This window comes from Acipenser ruthenus, chromosome 28, assembly GCF_902713425.1.
Source record: "Acipenser ruthenus chromosome 28, fAciRut3.2 maternal haplotype, whole genome shotgun sequence".
Classification (NCBI taxonomy): domain Eukaryota; kingdom Metazoa; phylum Chordata; class Actinopteri; order Acipenseriformes; family Acipenseridae; genus Acipenser; species Acipenser ruthenus.
The window spans coordinates 22592249-22614700 of record NC_081216.1 but is presented as its reverse complement, the minus strand read 5'-3'; the positions used below and the strand labels follow the sequence as shown (position 1 = coordinate 22614700).

General features: G+C 38.2%; 2 protein-coding genes across 3 annotated transcripts in view; both read left to right on the top strand.

Annotated features, from left to right (window-relative positions):
- The window catches only part of LOC117434997 (leucine-rich repeat-containing G-protein coupled receptor 4-like), a 49192-nt gene extending 45070 nt beyond the window's left edge, over positions 1–4122 (top strand). The window contains exon 18 of the mRNA XM_034057814.3: positions 93–4122. Within this exon, the coding sequence (XP_033913705.3) occupies positions 93–1378 (1286 nt within the window). The 3' untranslated portion in view covers positions 1379–4122. The remainder of the gene's footprint in view (positions 1–92) is intronic.
- A 2605-nt stretch (positions 4123–6727) lies between these two features.
- On the top strand, positions 6728–16134 carry LOC117434637 (coiled-coil domain-containing protein 34-like). 2 transcript variants are annotated; one of them, XM_059003088.1, is made up of 7 exons: positions 6728–6943; positions 8220–8429; positions 8867–9008; positions 9160–9267; positions 13995–14153; positions 14250–14391; positions 15610–16134. In XM_059003088.1, exons 3-7 carry the CDS (start codon positions 8898–8900, stop codon positions 15825–15827), a joined length of 738 nt encoding a protein of 245 aa, XP_058859071.1. In that variant the 5' UTR covers positions 6728–6943; positions 8220–8429; positions 8867–8897; the 3' UTR covers positions 15828–16134. The 2 variants fall into 2 exon arrangements, with proteins under 2 accessions (XP_058859071.1, XP_033913125.3); XM_034057234.3 differs by having other exon boundaries at positions 8173–8429.
- Positions 16135–22452: the final 6318 nt, after the last annotated feature.

The window sequence follows — 22452 nt, the reverse complement described above, 5'->3', positions numbered from 1 at the left end:
AAAATAAATGAAGATGTATACATAATTCTATGAAGAAAAGTCTAAGTAACACATGATAGATCTTGATCAACCTCAAACATCTCTTTTCACAGGTGCTTTCAAGCCGTGTAAGCACTTGCTTGGCAGCTGGATGATTCGCCTCACGGTTTGGTTCATTTGCCTGGTGGCCCTGGTGTTTAACATCCTGGTCCTCGTCACGACCTTCGCCCCCTGTGGCACTGTGTCCTCCGCCAAGCTTTTTGTGGGCCTGATTGCTGCCTCTAACCTGCTGATGGGCGCATACACAGGCATGCTGAGTGGGCTGGACGTGGTGTCCTGGGGCCGCTTCGCAGACTATGGCGTCTGGTGGGAGACGGGTGTCGGCTGCCGGGTCACAGGCTTCCTGGCAATCTTCTCCTCGGAAGCCTCCATCCTTTTCCTCGCCCTGGCGGCCATCGAGCGCAGTGTCTCCGTGAAGGACATCCTGAAGAAGGGTAAGAGCTGCCGGCACAGGCAGTTCCAGGTGGCGGCGGGGCTGGTCTGCGTCTTCGCCATGGTGGCGGCTTGCCTGCCCCTCTTCCACGTGGGCGAGTTTTCCTCCTCCCCTCTCTGCCTGCCCTTCCCCACGGGCGAGACTCCCTCCCTGGGCTTCACGGTCACCTTGGTCCTCCTGAACTCGGTGGCCTACCTCCTGATGGCCGTTATCTACACCAAACTCTACTGCGGCCTCGAGAAGACAGACTTGTCGGAGATGCTGCAGTCCAGCATGATCAAGCATGTGGCCTGGCTCATCTTCACCAACTGCATCTTCTTCTGCCCTGTGGCGTTCTTCTCCTTCGCCCCTCTGATCACGGCCATTGCCATCAGCCCGGAGATCATGAAGTCGGTGACGCTCATCTTCTTCCCCCTGCCGGCTTGCCTGAACCCCGTGCTCTACATTTTCTTCAACCCCCAGTTCAAGGAGGACTGGAGACGGCTCAAACGCTGCGGCAGGCGGACGGATGGCAAGTCGGTGGGCACGGGTGCCGGCAGGCAGAACAGATGCTCAGCGGGGCAGGATTTCTACTATGACTGCGACGTCTACGCTCAGCTGCAGGGCGGCAACCTGGCCGTGTGTGACTGCTGCGAGTCATACCTGCTTGCCAAGCCCATGCCCTGTAAACACTTGGTAAAGTCGCACAGCTGCCCGGTGCTGGCGGTGGTGCCCTGCCAGCGGGCGGATGGTTACTGGTCAGACTGCGGCACACAGTCGGCCCAGTCGGAGTACGCGGACGAGGGAGACTCCTTTGTCTCGGACAGTTCGGATCAAGTCCAGGCTTGCGGACGGGCCTGCTTCTACCAGAGTCGCGGCGTCCCTCTGGTCCACTATTCGTACAATATTCCGAGAATCAAAAACTAGAGCAAAGCCAGTACTGTTCAGATACTTAATATAAACCATAAACACTATGAAACGCATATAGTGTCTCTATATGCCAACGTACAGGAAGCACTTTTGTAATCACTATGTGACTTGCCTATAAAGAAGGGAATTTGGCAATACATTTCTTTTCTCTTGAGCCATGAATCTTTGTTTAACAAAACGAGGTTCCCATTTTTTTGTGTTTTAAATAAGGTTTATCGTTAACCCAGTCATTGCGACTTTTGGGCCTATCTTGGATTCACTTTGTTGGCATAAGTGTCTTCTTCAGAATGATAGAGTTGCCATGGCAAATGCTTTTTATTTACAATTTGAGGGACATTCTTTCTGCTTTTGTTTTCATTCCAAGACAAAAAGAAAACTTCAGCTGAGGAAATGGGTACCTACCTCCTAACTATATATGATTTTAAAAACTAAATGAACATTAGATAATGTATTTCTTCATGGAGTTCTATGCTGATGGGTTGTATCATGCCTAGAGATGTAGCAGCTATGCACATTTGAAATCGTGACTTGACGATACTGAGCATGTATTAAGTTACATTTTGATATTAAAATAGACACGATTTTGGGGGCTCTGAAATCGACCATTATATAAACATTTTATTGAGGTGAACGAGACAATTTCCTTTAAGGAAAGCGCAAGGTGTTAAAGTGGGGTATTAATTTGTGTTGGGTTTATTCTTCAACAGTGTACATTTTGGGATCATGATCGGGGAAGTCACACATGCTTTTACAGTACATCTCACTCCTGAGACGATTCATATGAAAACATCATTCACAAAAGTCCCTTATTTTTTGCTGTTGATGCTCTGTTATGTTCTGTCACAACACCTTGTGGAGATATCTCCAGAACTTGGCCTTTTGAAAGAAACCCAAATTGCAGTCCAATGCAGTTTTATACTGTATTCAGAAACAACACATATGTGTTGCTGCTAAATTACTGTTTGCAATCATTCAGAAGGGTTTTGATTGCAATTATTCAAATACTATGTTTTATATTAATTTAATATAGCCTGTATTAAAGTGCTTTGACACGATTCGATTTTTTCCAGCAGTTTCTGTCACTGTAGACATATGTAACACATGCTAGATCAGCAAAATCTCATTGTACGAGTCGGCAATAGCCATTGAACACACACTATGTTCTAAGTTTCCCTTTGTATTGCTGTCACAGTAGCAGTTCTCAGTGACTTAACTATACACTGTAGGCTCTTTGATCTCTAGCCTGTGTAACACATTGTAACGCACGTCTATGGTGAAAGAGAATCTAGTAGCAACTAGATCTGAGGAGTTGTTCAGGCCAAAGCACTTTAACATATCATAAAGTTGAACATATTCTAATTAGTGTCAGCATTTGGTAGAGGGGAGCCTAAGAGGTGTACTCGTGTTTGTTGCTTCTGTTTTTTATTTTCATATTTGTCTCCAGTGTCGTGCTGTGTGCCAAAAGAGGCTGCATTTCATTTTAAAGAATGTTGCCATTTTAAGGGCAGCTTGTCTTGTGTATCCACTGTAAGGTTTAATAGAAATCTAGGTAAGAACTGTCTCGTGTGTGTGTGTGTGGTTGTTAATACACTGTCACTGACAATATCACATTGCCAATGTCTTCGGTAGCTGGAAGATAAGAAAATAAACAATGCTTAATGATTAGTATTACTTTCTGTAAAGGCAATGGCAATTGCAGGGGTCTGAACTCCCAGGATGTGGTAGAAATCTGGTTCGGCATAATATGAATAATTCGTTTTAATGTCTTCCTATGTTGGGAATGATGATTTACTTTATACTTTCCAATTCAGTTTTAGTGGATCTTGTATCAAGTGCTTCAATACTGCAGCCTATAGCAATGACTAAAATGGTGTGGCTGGTTTTGCTTTTTAATTTTTTTTTTTTTTAATGAAAAGACCATTTATTGGGTACACTATACATCACCGCCATTGTTTTTGCCAACAGTACTATTGTAACTTAAATTGGATATCTGGAAGAAAAAAAACCGAAAACGAACCAACAGCTTTTTATCACGACAAGGGAGCCAATGACAAGGTTGCTGATGCTAATGAGAAGTAAGAATGGTTAGCAGTCCTTTTAATGCACAGGACCACACAGAAATAGTACAGTCTCTAAATCAGTCACATACCATATGTGCTCCCAAGTTGCATCTCCTGAATTTAGCTGATTTTTTAAGCACAGTATCTGAACTCTTTGATACACTTTTTTTTTTTTAAATTCTAAAGCAAGCTCACTGTCACAGCCTTTGCCGTTTTTAATAACATTCCTGGAAAAGTAGAAAAATCAAGCACAAAAAAAAAGCCAAATTTGTTTTTGTACAATAGACAATAAGGTGTGAACTGTATATAATGTACATAAGATAAATTCCTAATTTGAGGTGTGTGTTTGTTGTAAATTATTTGATAGGTAAAAAAAAATAAATACAAAAAATGACTAAAATAAACCTAATGGGATACATTGCATAACAATGGAAGCTACCTCCTGAACTGTTGTGGCTGCCAGTAGCAGGATTGTTAAATTGTGTTTTTTCTATAGATGTTTTCGCTGTTGCTTTTGTAAGTAAATCTGGTTTGTATATTGTCACAAAATTTCAGAATTATTGTATATTAAAACAAAACAAAAAACATCTAGTTTATAAATGTGGAAGGGATGGATGTACTGTATATTGTAATTTTTGTAAACCAAACCATTCATATATAAAAGAATATCATTGCTTTTAATGTCTTGGTTTGTGTGTTTTCACTTGACTATGGTTTCATACCTGATTGTCTCATTTAATTTCAATGCACATTTCCCACATGGTATTGTTCCAGTGACTGGCTATGGTAAGGGTGTGATCAACTGTACTGTACCTCAAAATAAGACTGGCAACCACTTTCCATTTTCCACAATCCTGAGGTCAGAAGTTTTTGAAAACACACCATGTCAGGCAAATAGAAGTCCAGTTTTATCTTATTTATAACAGGCTGGATAGTCCTTTTAGTTCCAAGGACTGATGGAAGCTAAAGTTTGTTTTAAAGACAAAAGATGAAATCCAAGCCGAAATGTGAATTGTCATTTTAATGTTTAAAACTAATGGATTGTTTTTGTGTTTCGGACTAATGCTAATTTATGATTGGCACCAACACCTGCGTCACAATATAATCAACTTGGATGGAAACAAGGAGTCCAATTTATAAAATCATACTGTTAACTAAATATTGAGCAAAATATACAGTACTTGTGTTCACTCAAGATGTCATTGATCATGTGTTAATAGAATCTGAATACAGTATTGCTCCTCATTTGCTGTTTATTGCATTAGCCTAGAAATCCCATCAATATTTTCTTCCAGTTAAAATGCCTATCGAGTTGGGGCCCTAATCTTAATTGGCATGTAACCCAGAGCTTCATTAAAGTAGCAGTATCCTAGTTTAGTTTATCCATAAAATATTTAAGAAGACAATGAGGGGAGAAAATTAAACTCTCTGCCTTGAATTTAAATAAACAAAAGCTTCCAATTAAATGTATTAAAATAGCTAAGGTTGCCCTGCAATGGACTGGCGTCCCGTCCAGGGTGTAGTCCCGCCTTGCGCCCTGTGTCTGCCAGGTTAGGCTCCGGCTTACCGCAACCCTCTATAGGAAAAGCGGTTACCGATAATGGATGGATGGATGGAAAATAGCTAAGGTTAGAAAAAGAATCTGCTTCAAAACAGAACAGAGAAAAAATAAATGCTGTTCAACCTCATTGCCAAAAAAAAGTTCAATTTGTTTTAATAAATCCACATGCGGAACTCCATTGATTTGCTTCTGTGCTGTGGATTGATTTCTTCCTTTCTTTCTTAGATCGATAAACCCACTTTATTACTAGGCCAGGAGTTTGGTATAAATACATTCAACGGCACTGTCCTTGCGGGATGAAGAAAATGAAAGATGTGCTTTACTTGATGCCAGTGTGCTGATTGCAAGAGTGACACAAACCTTTAGCTGCAACCTCAAGAGTATAGCCTAGCTGGGCAACTGATTAGTGCTGACAATGTAGATGGAAGGCTGTCAAAAATCACACCGAGAATCTTCCCTCTAGGTGAAATGGGAATGCTTTACTGAATATTCTTCTGCTGAGACCTATGTGAAACTATTTGCAGAGGGAGAGGAGGACAGTTATTGGAACAGCCTGTTCGTCAAGAAGGGGTTTGCTTGGTTTGTGGTGTCTTGCAGGCCAAAATGGTCAGAACTGTGCCAGTAACTTCGCACATTTAGACAACTGACCCCCTTATGTTAATTTCATGACATAGCTCTTTAACTATGTGAGAAATGTTTCTGATTGTTGCTATATAGTCTGGTATTCCTGATATGAGAATAATTGAACTGCTTCAGTAAACTGTACTTGCATTCAATAATAAAATATGAAACGTCTTAGTAGGGGTGTTCAATCGCGGTTGTGGAAGGCTATTCCACGCCAGGTTTAACAGGTAAAATGATATAATTAACTACTGCAGGGTCTGGATGCAGGTTTAATTGGTTAAATTAAAAGTTGAAACAAAGACCAGGGGTGGAAGGAATAACTTCGGCCGCCCCTGTTCGATTATATGTTTTCCATTTTGATTTAAGCAGACTCTAAAGCGTCAGCACTGCTGCTTCTCTTCCCTTAAAGTCAGAACATTTTTCATCTGGTACTTTGATAGGCAGCCATGCTCCCTGGCGAGCAGCATGTGTCTCAGCGTCGTCTTCATTTTACGATTTAAAATACATCGTGGTCTTTTATCACTCCTCTCATATGCACTTTGAAGTCTGGCCTCGGTGGTTAGCCAGCTATTACTGTTTTAATGTCATCTGTGATGTTTATACAAGCCGACTTTAAATTTCCCGTCGTTTAAAGAAGAACGTGTAGTAGGGTAGGGTTCGATTCAATAGGCGAAAAAAAGCTGACCAGCAGAATTACTGTATCTTATTACTATTGTTCTAGAGAGTTGCAACATATTGTTTTCTGGGCATCTCCGTTTAACTCGAGAGATCTTTTGTTAATTTATTCAGTATCTAGATCAGCCCAGTCAACGGTGGTCTAAATAACGCCGCTCTTTACCTCTAAAACACAACCTCCTGGGATGACGTTGAACTACTAGTAAAAGTAAGAACTAATCAAGTCTTTCAATTAAGATTCTACATACCAGAAAAGGCAAAAGCCTTATAATGTAATTTATAATAATAATAACAATAATAATAACAATAATAATAATAATAATAATAAGATCGTCCACCGTAAATGTCCTGGAGTAAGCGTCAAGCGTTGTCACGGTAACATCTCCGCGGGGACCGCCCTGTTCACTCATCTGATTGGCTGCCAGTTAGCAACGGCCTTCGGCGCGCGTTGTCTCCTGGGAGAGCGGGCAGCGGGCAGCCATTTTTAAACTGCTTTTTCTGAGCATTGGAGAGATAGTGCAGGAACTCTGTAAGGGCTTCTCTTTATCGTTATTTAATCCCATTCCCTCTAGAAAGCAAAAATAACATTTTCAACTGGTCTACAAACTGACAGTGGAATATACAGTGCCAAAAAACATAAAGGTACGTGGGTAGGTGGTGTGTGTTTTGTTGTTTGTGCTGTACGAGTTACCTTAAGAAAAAAAAAAATCATTATTATTTGAGCAGTTCTTGTAAATCAAACGAATACTATGTGTATAAAAGAAAAACATACTTGTACGTTAAGTTTAGTTTTACTTAAACAAAGCACAACTGATGTCATTACTATCCAGGTCATTTTACCTTTTACAGTATAGCAGCTATTGCAGGTATATGTCATGATGACATTAATAGTACACCTACCTACTACTCGTGACATGCACAGTAAAGGATTTCAACAAGCATGATGTGCTCAATTTGTTTTTTCTGATTGAGAGCAAGACATTAATCACATACTTGTGTGGAAGAAATGCAATGTTGTAAACACGAAACGAACCAGACGTTAATTACTACATACATACACGAAATGGTTAAGACCACAACGAACCCCAGTTCTCTGGCATAGTCGTGTCGATTAGTTTTGAGTTTTAAGATAAACTATTTGCAAATGAAACAGGGACGTTTTTTTAAAAAAAAAAAAATGTTACTGCAAGCAGGTTTAGACTACGTCTCTAAATTGTTTTATCCATTATGCACTTGATATTTGCTGATGTTTGAAGCGTAGACATTTTCAAGTTGTTAGCGGAAAGACAGGACGCTTTACTTTTCAACAGTACCATACTTGGTTAACTAAATCCCATCATTATTTTCTTTATTTCATTGTTTTGATTCCGAGTGTGTGTGTGTGGTGGTAGTAATAGCAGAATTCTACTGATGCACTCTGGTCGATTTTAATCTGGATAATGCCATGGAATGTACTCGAATATAGGCTAAGTGTTTACAGCGATTTATTTAATGCAATAGACAACAGTAGTCTGCAAACGTTGTTCACAGTATGAGAATGTGTATTCCTATGTCTACTTTGAAGTTATTTCAGATGATGGGCTACTTATTTTAGACTTCTTGGGGACAATCAACCATGTTTTTAAAACTAAAATTATACTTACAGACCAGAGGTAATGGAGATGCATCGTGTTTTGATATTATCTAAATTATATTGATCATGTTTACTTTCTCCAAATAATTTTCGTGGATGTAGTTTATAATTAATAATGTTGTTTTACTATATAAACTGATAATTAAGGGCTTTGGTGATGGCTATGGTCATGAATAGCGATGTAGAAGTGTAATGTTGTATAGTGTGTGTGTTTTTTTTTTTTTTTCCTTTCTAAAAGTCCACAATGTCTGAAACGCCAACCCAGCACACATTCTCCAAATCCAGGAGCTCTACTTCTACACCACGCAGAACTAACAGAAAAAATGAAAAGCTAACACGAGCAAGAAGCTGTGATCTGGACTCGACAGGGGACTCCACATACTCTCTGCTTTCACCCATTTATCACAACAGCTTTGAGAGTGAAGATGATGACACTGAAGCACCGATTAGACAGTCTGATCCCACACCCAGAGAGAGTGAAGAAAAGGAACAAAGGTACAAATGCACTGACATCAGAAACATGACTAATGCATGCATGGACAAAGCCAACTGCTTTTAGTGTATTTTTGGGAATAACTTTACAGTGCACTACCCTCCCATAAGCACATAGAGCGATGGACTCTATTTTGTAGCAAGTCGATTTTTATGATAGCTGTGTCAAATTAAATTTATTTTTTTCAGCTGGTCCAGGGTGGAAAGTAAGTTATGATGTACAATACCCACTGACTTCCGTTTAGCCACAACATTGCCTAGATTACACTTCACAACAGAGACCATGTTGTGAGCTTGTTGGCTTAGTTTCTAAGTTTGAAACACATTATGCAAACTATACCTGCTAATTGCAGAAGGGGTTTCCAATTACATTTGGCAACAAGAGTATATAGCCCCTATTTTAATAAAACAATTGTTTTCTTGTTATAATTTACTAATAGGTCTGAGACACCTGAATTAAAGCTAAGGCATATGGAACCAGAGAGGCCTTCCTCTTCAGAATTCTGCCTTACTGCCTGGGAGGAGTGGATTGTTCGAAAAGCAAGAGAGGAGAGAATGGAAATGCAAAGGAAATCGCTGAAGGTAAACATTTCTACCCACTGTAGCATGTTTACATTGAGTACTGTACTTTCAGCTGCCTTGCCTGTGTTGTGTTTTGAGGTGAATTTTTTTCAGTCGCAGATGTTTTACTGGTTATTGTGTATTTAAAAAAAAAAAAAAATGTAATTTACAGGAGATGAAGCTTAAGGAAGAAAAGCTTGAACAACAGGAGATGGAAGAAAAAAAAAGAATTGTTGTTGAAGAAAAGTGTCGTGCTTGGCTTCAAATGAAGAAAGAACAGGTAGGAAAAAAACACAAGTCACAAGTTTGTCATTAGATGAACGTCAAATGAGTGTATTGAATATACCAATATAGTGTAGCTTTATACTTCTATGGACAACTTTATGTGTTTTAATTATAATGTATTTATTTGTATTTGAACCACCTATAAGGATTGAAGGCTGTCTTGCATCCAAGGGATTGTTAATAGATTGCTGAGAACAGATTATGAGACTACATAATAACAGTGAATGACCTAGATCTGTTAAACTAAATGTAGATGTTGATGACCCACTCAGATTCACTGTACAGTACCACTGGAGTAGGTGGACCCGGACACAATGTGGATTCAGTAAACAGTCAGAAGCAGTTCACACTTTACATCCTACATCATGCTATGTAATACAGTATAATCAGTGGGGATTGGAATTTATATATATATATATATATATATATATATATATATATATATATATAATGAGGGCAAGAATAATAGATGGGCTTCAGTGAGTTACAGGAAAAAATCTAGGGTTTCTGTGATGTCATAATTTACAAGACCCAATGATCAAGTAATTTATAAACTGTCACAGAAACCTGAGAAGTTCAGCAGTACAGTTTGTTTTTTTCAAATTGCTCACCCTATTTTGATTGCCTTTCCCCAGTAAAATCTTATAAAATTTAAACCTTGCGCAACTACAAATAGTTCTTGAGCAAAAGGCAGACACTGAAAGTACGAGAAAGAAAGCCACACAAAGGCTTAATCATGCCACGTACAATTACAAGTCGGAGACCACCATGTGACTCCCATCCCCACAATTTGACAAAGCTGCACTGAGAGTTGCAGCATAGACATGGTTAAAGTTAATACCATGGTGAATCGTTTGTTGAATTTGGCAGTATGTTGATATGCAAGTGTCTTGTCTAACTGACTGAGGCATGTCTTGTAATTGTGAACTTGTGTGACGTGTCTTTAAACTTGCGGCACTAAAGTCGCTCTATAAATAAAGATTATTGTTGTTGTTATTGTTATCTAATATGGACAGGTTTTATTCAAATGATGTCCGATACATGTTTAAACAAATAGGCAGTGCAGATGAGCAGGTGCTGCAGTGTTCTTAATTATAACCAACTGTATGAAATACAATAATAATAATTTTAAAAAAAATTAAGCATTTACTTTAAACAGTCAAAGACCTGCCCCGAACAGCATGTTGTCTAGGGTTACCATACGGCTCCAGATTAACCGGACGCTTTGAGACAGACCGGGATTTCAAAATTCCCCCTAAATTGAAAGTAATTCACGTATAAATGAGCTCCATCTTTGCTGAGATTAATCCTGCTGTGGTGGAATTGGTTGGGCGCAGCAAACAATTCACACTGATCAGCTGCTTCTGATCAGATCTTAATGAACGTATAGTTAATTTATCGATAGAGCAACAAGATGATGATGCGATTGTATTTGCAGAATAATATGGCCGATTTGAATTTTAACAAACAGAAAAAAATAGCGACTGGCTGCAATTCATTCTTAGTTTAATACAATTATTTGACGCGCATGCGGGTATTTAAGCACCATTCTTAATTGTAGCTAAGGATGGTTCATTTACACCTTCATTTATTTCAATTTAGGGGCAAGTTTGAAATCCCGTTCTGTCTCACAGCGTCCGGTTAATCTGGAGCCACATGGTAACCCTAATGTTGTCAAACTATAAATGACATACATCTGCTTCAGTGGAGCCATTTCCATGCGCTATTTATGCCTCCTTAATGCATGTCATTTGTACGTGTTTGGTTGCTATGTTTTAGGTATCTAGCAACAGAGTTAAGATGGATTAGTCCTGACCACTTGGCTGTGTGTGGATTATTCAAAGATGGATTAGTTTGTGTTCCCCGCTAGTCCAGCCAAGATCACAAATTATTGCGTCTGAAAAATGAGGCACCACCATGATTTGAACTGTCTCAATAGAAAAAAAAGACATTTTGCAGTTATATATATAAAAATATAATTTTTTTTTTTTTTTACATATACTGTGTTTCTTAACTTTTGGTACAAGTTTAAGCCCAGTTATCCTCCATAACCATCATCATGATTGAGATACTGCTCGGTTTGTACTCCTGACATCCCCTTTTTGTTTTTCAAAAGTTTTACTCTTGTAAAAAAAACATCTAGAACAGTATGAGAATCCAGGAGAAAAGCTAAAGGATCACACACATTTATTTTTCGCATAAGGGTTTGGCCTGGTTAACGTAACTCCTACTTGAGCAAGACACTAGCGTGATAATATACTTAAAGTGCAGCAGAGTGATGGACGTAGCTCTCTGCATTCTCCGGCACAGAGCCAAAGTATTGTTAAAACATTTTTTTGTTTTTATGTGTCTCCAAGAAAATAGCTGGCGTTTTGAAAGCTATAATTATTATGTCGAAACAGATAACTTTCCTTGGGCAAGGTACAACATAAATCTTTCAGAATGCACCAGGCAAATCAGAAAAAAATAAGATGCAAATTTAAATTACATATTGTCTTAATCAGAGATGAAAAATCACTGATTGACGATTTTCTGCTTTCTCAGTCCCCTGGGGCTATTGATGGGATCAATGCAGATCCAGGGGATAAAAATGTTCCCCTTTTTTTTTTTTTTTTTTTTTTAATTTAAAGCTATTAACACATTTGTGACAGTTGGTAAGGTTTATTTAAAACAAAAAACAAAACTCAAAAATAAGGCACAATTTCATTAAGATGGTTGTTTTTACATTGCATACCCCATTGGTGCTTGCAAACAGTTGTCTTGGCAAATTGCTATTTCATTGGTCCACAAACAGGTACTGTGAATTAGTTCTGGTGCAGTTCTGCTGTTCACATTGCAGAAAATGGCACAAATAATGAAACGAAAGGAAGGTGCTGGCGAAAAATTAAAATATACGTATATATTTTCTGTTTCACTTGTGCAACAAGCGAGAAAAGGTGGGGGTGGGGGGTTGATTGCGGACCTTGACAAAGCCTGTAGACCCCCACTCTACTGGAATAATCTATAAATTAGGCATGTATACCTCACCTTCAAACCATGAGCACCGTCTCTGCCTTTATTATAAATGCTTTCCTTTTAAAACTATACTTATGGTACGCTTGCATCTTGTATAACAATAACTAAGTCCACATTTTTTTTATTGGTACGCATGCGTACCTGTGTACCAGTTATGTGAACTCCAGATTATGGATCAAGAGGGTACAAGGCGTTGGAAAGCCATATTCTTTGCAGAACATTTTGACATAATAAATACTCGTCGCAGTAACTACAGCCTGTCGTCTGCATTTTCTTTGTGACCTGATGTTGATGGAGACAAACACCCCATGTTTAAACTAGCTTCTTTTGAAAAACAAGAAGTTACCGCACATTTGATTCCCATTAGACAGAGTGGAAAATCAAGAGGTCATTTTAAACTTTCTTAACCGAATGTTAAGATTTTTATTTATTTTTATTTTTTATTTTAAGTTGTACACAGACCCTTTTTAAGTTTAAACATTTTTTTTTTTATTAAACTTACATGACATAAGCAGTTAGTGTTTGTTTTTATTAGCACTATATTTTCTTATTTTATTTCCACATGGTAACATAAAATGAAGCAGAAAATGTCAACTTTTGAGTTTAAAATAAACATTTACAATATTAAATGCTTAGTATTGCAAATAAGCCCAAACCAGTGGATGATTAGCTCAAGTTCAAGGACTCTTGCTTTCTGTGTGCCCGCACTGAAAGTATTTTGTGTGGCTTCTTTTGTAGGTTCAATGCTTAGGTATTATTATTAAAAATTACTAAAAACAGGAGAGAAAGGAAGGTGCCACAAAATAGAAATGAACAAGAACAACTGAAAGTGTACATAGTTCTTTTTTGACCTTTAACAATTAAAAGGGAGTGACTTTCTGATGAAAACAAGTTGCATTTGAGATCCAAAGGAACAAGAACATTAAAAGAATGCTGTATAACATTTTTCAGCCCTTGTGCACAGGTAAGAAAAAATAGATTTTACTTGGAACTAAATATATATTTTACCTCAACTTTGACTGGATACTTGCATCAAGTTTCACAGACCCTATTTTACCATCCTGACTTGTCGTCCCCCCCCCCAAAAAAAGAAAAAAATTGCCAAATTTTGCTTGGCAGGTGCTGTTTTGTTCACTCAAGTGTTGGTATCTCTGGATTTGTGAACCCAGCAGTTAAAGTTCACTTATTTGGTATACATTCTAATTTCAGGTGTAATCTGAATCTTAACTTTATTCAATTTGGGTTCCTGAGCAAAAACTCCAACGTGGCCGTGCATCCCAGATTCTTGCCACTTTTCAGCTTTTTTTTTTTTTTTTTTTTTTTTTTTAACTTCTCAATTTCATCTCCTGCTTTATTCAGGCATCTGAGATTGATTGATTGATTGATTGATTGATTGATTAATCACACTTCAGTTTAATTCACTTAATTTAAACGGTATTTATAATTATAATGTATTTGGGTGTATGAGGCCACAGGCTATGTGTTTAACAGTTGGTCATGAAGTTCAGATACTTTACACATTTACAGCAGTTTTCATGCAATTGAGCTTGAGAGACACTGGCTGTTAATGGAATTGAACAGATCATGCTGACAGATTTAAGGTTTTACAGAGCTTTGAAAAATCAGCAACAATCATTAAAAAAAAAAAAAAAATACATTTAACGCAGCATACAAAAATAACAAGAAGGTTCTTTTAATCTGTCAAAGGAAAAGCTTCTAAAAGAGCTGAAGAAAAGCAAAGAGGTGGAAGAGATTGAAACCAAGGAGCAGTTGAAAAGGCAAAAAGAAGAAAAATCCAGAGAGAAGTACCAGGCGTGGCTGAAGAAAAAGAAAGATGAAGAAATGGAGAAAAAACTGAAGGAAGCGGTATGGAAAGTGGTTTATTGTTGGGGTAGCAACACACTCTGTCTTTTTAAATGAGATGATTTCACACCTAAACCTAATTGATTTAATCATGTTTAGGAAGAAGCAGCCTCAAGAGAATTGGAGCTGAGGGACAGGAGAGAAAAAGCAAGTGATAAATTCCGTGAATGGTTAAAAAGTGCTAAGGACAAACCACGACCTGCCTCCAGTAGTTTTGGCTATGCCAATGGAAAACTTACAGGTAATGTTCTGCTCCAGAGACACTTATTATATTAATATTTGAGTAATGAATGTGGAATCTGTAGTGCACTGATTTCCTTGAGCAATAACCTATTCTTTTCCAAAAGCAATTTTTCTGAAAGATGTCTTTGTTCTTGCTTCTAAAGTCTGAGAAAAGATGGCGTAATATTTAAACATGCTTAAATCTAGTTGTCATTCTCATGTTAAGTAACTTGGCTGGAATATTCTGGTACTGTCTACTTTTCTTAAATACACAACAATTGTTGTAACCCAACAATTCCATTACATTATCCCCTGTTGACATTATGAATTCAGTTGTAAATATTTCCTGTGCTCCCAAGGGTAGTGTGTTAAGTGTACCGTGCTTGAGATGCGAATGAAAAAGCCACACTGACTAGCTAAAGCTTTGTGATGCATGCTGAACTAATGAGACTGATTGTGTTGCAGTCAGCATGTGGGGATGGATTGTATCCCATATCCTGACTATTTTCCATTCCTATTAATATCTATGCAGCATATTTGTTTGACACCCTCTGACAGACCTCTGCCCTTGTCAGCAGCCGCCACTGCTCATCTTGCTGATAAAAAACAGATCCTTGGCTGTGCTGTCTGCACCAGACGGGTTTGAGCATTGTGTTGTGCTGTTGTGGGAGAAAAGCAATGCCATATTGTGATGACACATTTCTAGCACTTACTGCAAGGAATGGTGGTGTTATCCCACAGACCATTACTTGCCTCAAGAAAATTGTTGAATGTTTTCTGAAAAAAAATTGCAAGCCAAGTCCAGTAGACTACTTTGTCAAAATAATTTAGATTGAGTTATCTGAAATTATGAGAGAAAAAAAACAAAAACAAAAAAAAACTCACCAGTTTAAATCACACAACTCGCACAACTTGATAAAGGATATCGATTACCCAGAACTTGTCCCCTCTGACATTCATTAAATAATACATGCGTATTATTAAATATCTTCATTAACAGGCTGAAAAACATTCGCAATTTTGATATAACAACCTTGCTGTATTTTGAAAATGTTTCCTTTTTTTTTTTTTTTTTTTTTTTTTTTAAGACCTAGTTGATATTTATTTTGTGACAGATAACCAGGCTTGTCAACATGTAGGAAATATCAGTCGGATGCAGAGTGGTGCTTTGTCAAATGCTGGTGTAATTACCAATATGTAGCATTTTTCAGCAATATCAAATCACATGTCATTGCAGGATACTATAATGGTAACTCGTATCCAGCACCAAGCTTTTACAACCCTATTCCATGGAAGCCCATCCACAATCCACCCCCAGATGAGTCATCTAGAAAAACAACCACAAGAAAAAATAAGAAGCCTGTAAACCACTTGCTGTATAGACAAACTCCTGCTATGAGTTACAAGCCAAAAGATAACCTCACTGTTGGATCAACACAGCAGAAGAGGAGGTGACATGGGACAAGTTTAATTAAAGCACACCCTTTCCAAACTTCATCCTCCTAAAGTGTATACACCACTGGTTTGTATTGTGTTTTCACCACAGACCTGCTACTTTTTTGGGGGTTATTAACTTATAATGCAGGGGTATTTTTAAACAAACTCTCTCGCTATATGTATAATTTTTTTAAATATGTAAATCAGACTTGGACAAGTTTTATCTAGTTTTGAAATGGAAATCTTAGATAATTTAAGTAGGGGGGAGGGGACATATTGAAAGTGAAATATATTTTTGTAGTTTTGTATAAAATGTATTTATTTATTTTGTTCTGTTTTTAATCATAGAAAAATAGCTATCAGATGTGATAATCGTTGATGAATGTTTTTCTTTCAAATAGATGCATTAGATGGATGGAAGCAGAAATTACTTTGGACATGCCTTAAGTGCTGAAATATTTTGGTAGCACTCAAGTCATCTCTCATCTGCTGTCATGTTGCTATACACAAAATCATTCCACCCCTGACTGACCTCACATATTTACCTGTACATGAAGCACTGTGTGGCTGTGTGAAAAGTGAAGCATCTCTACAGAATAATGGCTGATTGCTGTGTGAGGAGAATTGACTTGAAGGCAAATACCTCCTGCTAGTTTGCTTAACCTGTTTTTCTGTCCAAGACACACAAAAAAAACCCCACACAGAATACTTGATGGAGACCGAGTAGAAAGCAAGACAGCGTTAAATTTAGGCAAATGTGTTGAACTAATTTGATGCAGCAATTGTGTTGTCCAAGTTTCTGAAATTGACGGATTTTCCCAAATTGTAATTGGTTCATTTATAGTAACTTGACTCTCATTCTAAAAGGTATAATTATTTTCAGACAGACATATGCTACGTAACCTTTTAAGGTACAAGAAGTAAACACAGTGGTAGTGGGGTTGTTGATTGCGATTGCCTATTACAAACCTTTTTTCAAATTATACTGAACCTAGGCAATCTGGGTTTCTGCTAATGGCTCCAGGACATTTATGCAGCTTTGGTTTAATGTTATACACCCTGAGAAAGTTCTGTTAGCTTTTTTGGATCCCACTACACTAGCACTAAAGCAAATGGAGGCCATGCTGTTAGCTGTTAAGCACTTCGGGTTACCTAAAATGGAGTCTGGGGGGTGCAGTGGGAATGCTGCCTTTACATCTGGGACCATCCACACTAATTGATCTACAAACCCCTTGAAACAACCCAAGAGTTTATGTATTCTACCCGTTCAGATTATTTATATGATTTCTTAACTGTTTTACCTTTCTCCCATTTGCATGCAACCATGTGTTCAAGGTGTTTTGCACAACTTTTTCTTGCCCTATCAATTGACAACATTTTTATTTTTGAGTGCTAGATTAATCCACGCTACACAGGTTGCCAACTACACCGTATATTGGGAGAACACACTGACACGATTAGGAGGGAGGTAGGGAGGGTAGTAGAAGAATAGACAGAACAGTGTGATAAACATGCCTTGAGCAGGGATAGTCATTTCTTGGTATAGAATTGCTTCATACTAGAACGAGCATGTCTAGAGTTATCATTTAATATAAACTAGGTATTAAACAGTAGGCATGCTTTAAAGTGTGTTTATATAATGTAATTTTTTTTTGTATTATTCCTTAAACAAAAAAAGGAGATAAGTCTGGCCCTGTGATTTTTGGGTCTCGGATAGCACAGCGATATGAGAACATACCAACAATTAATCCCAATAAAAAATATGTGGTCACCCTAAGTAATGGATGTTTGTTTTCTCAAGCAATAACTTAGAATTTTCTTTTGTTTTTGTGGCCGTAGTTAACGGTGAAGTAACCTTTTGCATTGGTCACCATAGACAGGAAGTGCATTCCTTCCCACAATTAAAGCAGGGTGTCTGTTAAATTACAGGACATATAGGGGAAGATGTTGTACATGCAGATAAGGCAATCCATATTCTCACAGAGGTGACTGTTAAAGCTGAGATACAGTACTGTAGCCACAGCCCAATTGTGATGTTGTTTGGAGGCACATGGTGGTTTGTTGGTATGCTATGACCAGTAGATTTAATGGTGTGGGAATGTGGTAGATGCATTTGGGGATATTGCATGGATTTGCTATCAGATTACAGGATGGGGAATCTTTACTAGATGTGTACACTCCAAATGAAACTTGACAACTTTTTATACTGCAGGCACATTGGCTAGAGACTTTATATCTCTTTGCAGCCTCCAATTTCATTGTTTTATAATATCTACAAAACATGCAGGTTTTGTATCATGTGAAAGGACCCCCAACACGCAGTCAGCAATGCCAGTGTTGTGGAATTGCAATTCCCAAAGGAAAGGTGGGTACAGTATTAGTGGAATTAGTTTTTGCTTGGTGGTTTTGTGCCTTAAGGAGTGCTGCTTAATCACATGCCTTACTCAAAGTTTTCCAAACTATATTGCTTCAATCCTTCAGTTAATAATCAGTATTGAGTGGGGGGTGGTGGGGGTCAAAGCATTATTTAAAACCTTTTATTTTATCTGAGAACCATATTTTCTGGCCTAAACTCATCATTATACATTGAGTTTAACAGGGAACAGAATGACCGCCCTTCTACATTACCAGCAAGGGGAATTAATGGGTTTGAAAACTCTGTGGTACTGTTTAAACACATACAAAAAAATGGGTTTGTCAAGGAGAGGTACCAATGAGTGAAATACAGTATAGAAAAATATACAGCTTGTTTCTTCCTCCTCCCTTTCAACACATGTTCATCCTGTATTGTACAAAACAGTGCGTCAAGTATCACAGACCATTTGATCACCTTTCCTTAAAGATTGCAGCCTAGGGCACTTCCTGATTAAATTACTTGTTTTGTTAGCTTAGGTGTGCATTATTCTGGGGTTTTTTTTGAGACCCAAAAAGACGTCTGCTTTTCTAAAAATAAGAAGCAGAGGGATGTCATCGGCTAAGGAGAAGGTGTTGAAAAGCGGAGAGCTGAAAACGGCACAGGGATTGTCTGCTTTAGTGCTCTCCAGTGTGTTTGTTGGAATTTCCTATGGTTTAAACCAACTTAAAAACAACAAGTGATTAGTTAAGCAGCTTGAACCTCTCCGCCCCCCTAATCAATCCAAGGTAAACTGAAAACTAATCAAAAGAGAGTTCAATTCATGCGGAAAGTAGTTTATAAATTGTAATCCTATCTGTCATTGCTCTGGTTGGTTTTGTGTTCAATATCTGGGGACTTTTTTTTAAACTATACCCTGTGTGTTTATTTATTACCTAATGGAATTCACTATCCTCGTCAGATAAAGAAAAGTCAAATTGAATTAACTTTTTCGGTACCTTTTGAAGGAAGACTGCATGGTGGGTTACAATGTTACTAACTGGATATTATTATCAATAGTTGAGGATAACTGGTTTAACAAAACATTGGGGTGACTAAATAAAACCAGAGACACATTGGCTATCATAGCAACAAAACTGTTCTATTGGTCTACTTGTGCTTTCATTGTAACACATGCATCAAATGACGAGGCTATGGCTGTTACCAGATTTGTTTGTGGCTGCATGGTAATAACATTATAACACCCAATCACATGTTGTTTGTGGGTTTTTTTCTTCTTTTTTTTTATATAAAGTAAATTAGAAAATATATATTAAGGAGTGCTAAACAAGTTGTTAAAATCTATTTTCCTCCATATTATTAGCACTATTATCACTTTGGATTGTATTTTATGCTTCAATTCAGAACATGGAGATTATTTAAAAGAATGATACAGATAAAAAGTTTCCCGGTATCAAGTCATTCATTTCAATAGTCCAACTGCAATTAGTCCATGTGACCTAGCTAATGTACCAGGAGGTTAATCCATACAGGGCTGTATTTGAAATATACTCATCATAACCGTCAGCAGAACCAACAGTGCATCGATCTCCTCTATCCCTCTCCTAAACCGCAGCGCAGATCCGGAAGCGTATGATTGATTAGGGCCTGCACAGCTGCTTTCAGCAACACAGATTTGAAAATGGCCCCATTTATGCGGTGCATGAGCCCTCCTCCACTGTAGCCATGTGTAGGGTTCAGAAAGTCAGTCATTACCGCAGTATTGCTCCTGTTATTTTAGGTTTCCCATGTGTTATCATTGGCTCGGTTTACATGGCATTTGGTTTCAGTTTCTTTCCATAGGGTTTTGGTTTCCAAGAGAAAACTGCAGTCAAGGACAACCAAGAAGGTTGAAAGGAAATGACGGGATGGGTTTTAACTCTATAAAAGGAAGAGACCATGTGAGTTAGCCTTCTGTTTTTCAGTGTTATTTGTGCAAGGTTCTTTGCCATTGAACAAACATGTACACAAACTGTTTCTCTTTTTAAAAAAAATATATATATATATATATATTTTTTGGTTGGTAGTGTCAGATGACAACCAATGACATGTAGAAAAATAAATAAAATACATCTGACAATTCCAAGTCAAAATTTTCTTAGATTCAAGAAGCGGTGGTTCAAGATAATTTCTATTTAGCCACGGTGGTCCACATACAGTTGAATTCAAACTGTATTGCAGATAATTCAACAGTTATGTAGATTATCCTATTGCTTTACCCGACTGGTCACATGTACTTATTGCCCAGAATACCAACGACATTGGAGAACACTAAATTCCACCAGTGTCATATCTCTGCTGGTTTTGATCAATTTTGTTTAAGTTTCTGTGTTCTTTATTTATTTAAAATGTTTTCCTCTAGTGTGGTTGGTTAGTTCACTTTGGCATGATGGTAGCTAATTGCATTGTCCATTCGGGAAATCCCTGAAAAATGAGATGTCATCTCACTGGACCTGTCCTGTCCTGTCCTGTCCTGTCCTTTCCTTTCTAGACCCATTGGGCAGCTGATGGCAAGGTTCCGCTTAGTCTTGCTCTCGTGGAAGTTGCATTCAAGTGGAGTGATGAAAATGCCTGAATAAATGAGCCAGCTGGGAAAGAGATAGATTACATGTGTCTGTGTGTGGTACGTCTTGGCACAGAAATAGTCAACTTTTTTTTTTTCTTTTTTTTTTCAATGCCTTTGCCGAAGAAGTCTTCAAATGGAGCCATAAAATAAATAGATTTTATTGCAGGTGAAAAAAACAAACACCAGGCATCTCCGCTCACTATCTCACACTTTAATTTGAAGCTGGGAAATTTAGATTGGACTTGATCGCACCAGTGGCCCCTGTACTCTGTCCGGGTGCCTGCAGGCTTGACTGTAAGCTGCCCAGAGCTGCGTTGTCCTCCGATGCTGTAGCTCTGGGTTGGCTGCATGGTGGGCCTGCAGACTGAAAAGAAGCGGTTGGCTGATGGCAGAAATTACCAAAAAATAAAATGTTACAGCTGCACGTACACCCCACGTACTTAACTGAGGTTGTGGCTAATAATTACCCTGCATACAATTTTCAACTGCAGAATCCATGAGAAGGTCTTTGGTTCCAAGGAGCTGAATCTGGATCAATAAAAAGGAAAGAAACACTATCCTCAGTGCCGCAGGCGTACTTTCCTAGAGGTGTTTATTTTTTCTAGAGAAAATCAAAACATGTAGGTAAGAGACAGAATACTCTGCTGTGTCTAACAGCGACTGACTGTACTCTTAAGAAACACAGATTAATGGTTATTTCATTAACTTTAAAACTAGCCAGTTTTATTTGGACGGATCTTCCTCTTTTTCAAATGCAAACATCTGTTTAGCAGCTGTAAGCCACCGGTTCCCAGGGGCATGGTCTAATTTGTAGAACTACAGAGGGCTGTGCTTGGCAATACGAGAGATCTATTAGTGCAGCTCATTTTGAAAATTGTGAGCTTGATGCCTTCCACATGCTTCTGTTTCTCCTCAGCCCTCCAGTTGCTTGGGAAGTTAACCCTTCCACAGACAGCTAGAACGCCGGAGCGTTGCGACACTGAAAAAGCAATCAAATGACCCTTAATGACTTTCCCCTGGCTTGGAAGGTGTGCCAGTGGAAGTTAATACATTGTCATAATATTTCATGCAACTGATGCAGTGAGGTATGCAGAGGATCGTGATGACAAATGCATTGCTCAAGTTAATCGCAAATATTGGGATTGCGTTGGATAATACATGAGGTCATGCGTATCAAACCATGTCAACAGGCCTAACCGTGAATTAACCAGATTTGTGATCAGTACTTACACAGGGTATATCACGGAACCCGACCCCTTTCTATTCTAACACTGAAACTAACCTACGATATGCTCCTGCTACATTTGCTGCGAAAGCAATATTAAAGAAGTTATACATCATTATTATGCCATACCACCTGACAGAGATCTCTCTTAGCTCAAAATGCAAAGGTATAAAAAAATGTACTGAACATGAAGAGCGTATACATTAATTTACATTTTATTTTTGGTATGTTTTACTGCTTTCAGCTGTATTGAGGTTTATACTTCTTTTTTACTGCATTCTGATGCCCTTGCAGTGAATAAGAACACAGGAGCATGGTTCCTACAAGTTCATACACTGCATCTAGCCCTGAGGAATATTGCTCAATAAAGATACAGTAGTATTCATAGCTAGCTGGCAGTGTCCCAATTACTTATTCCCTGATTCACTATAGTAAATATATAAACAATTAAAATCAGAAA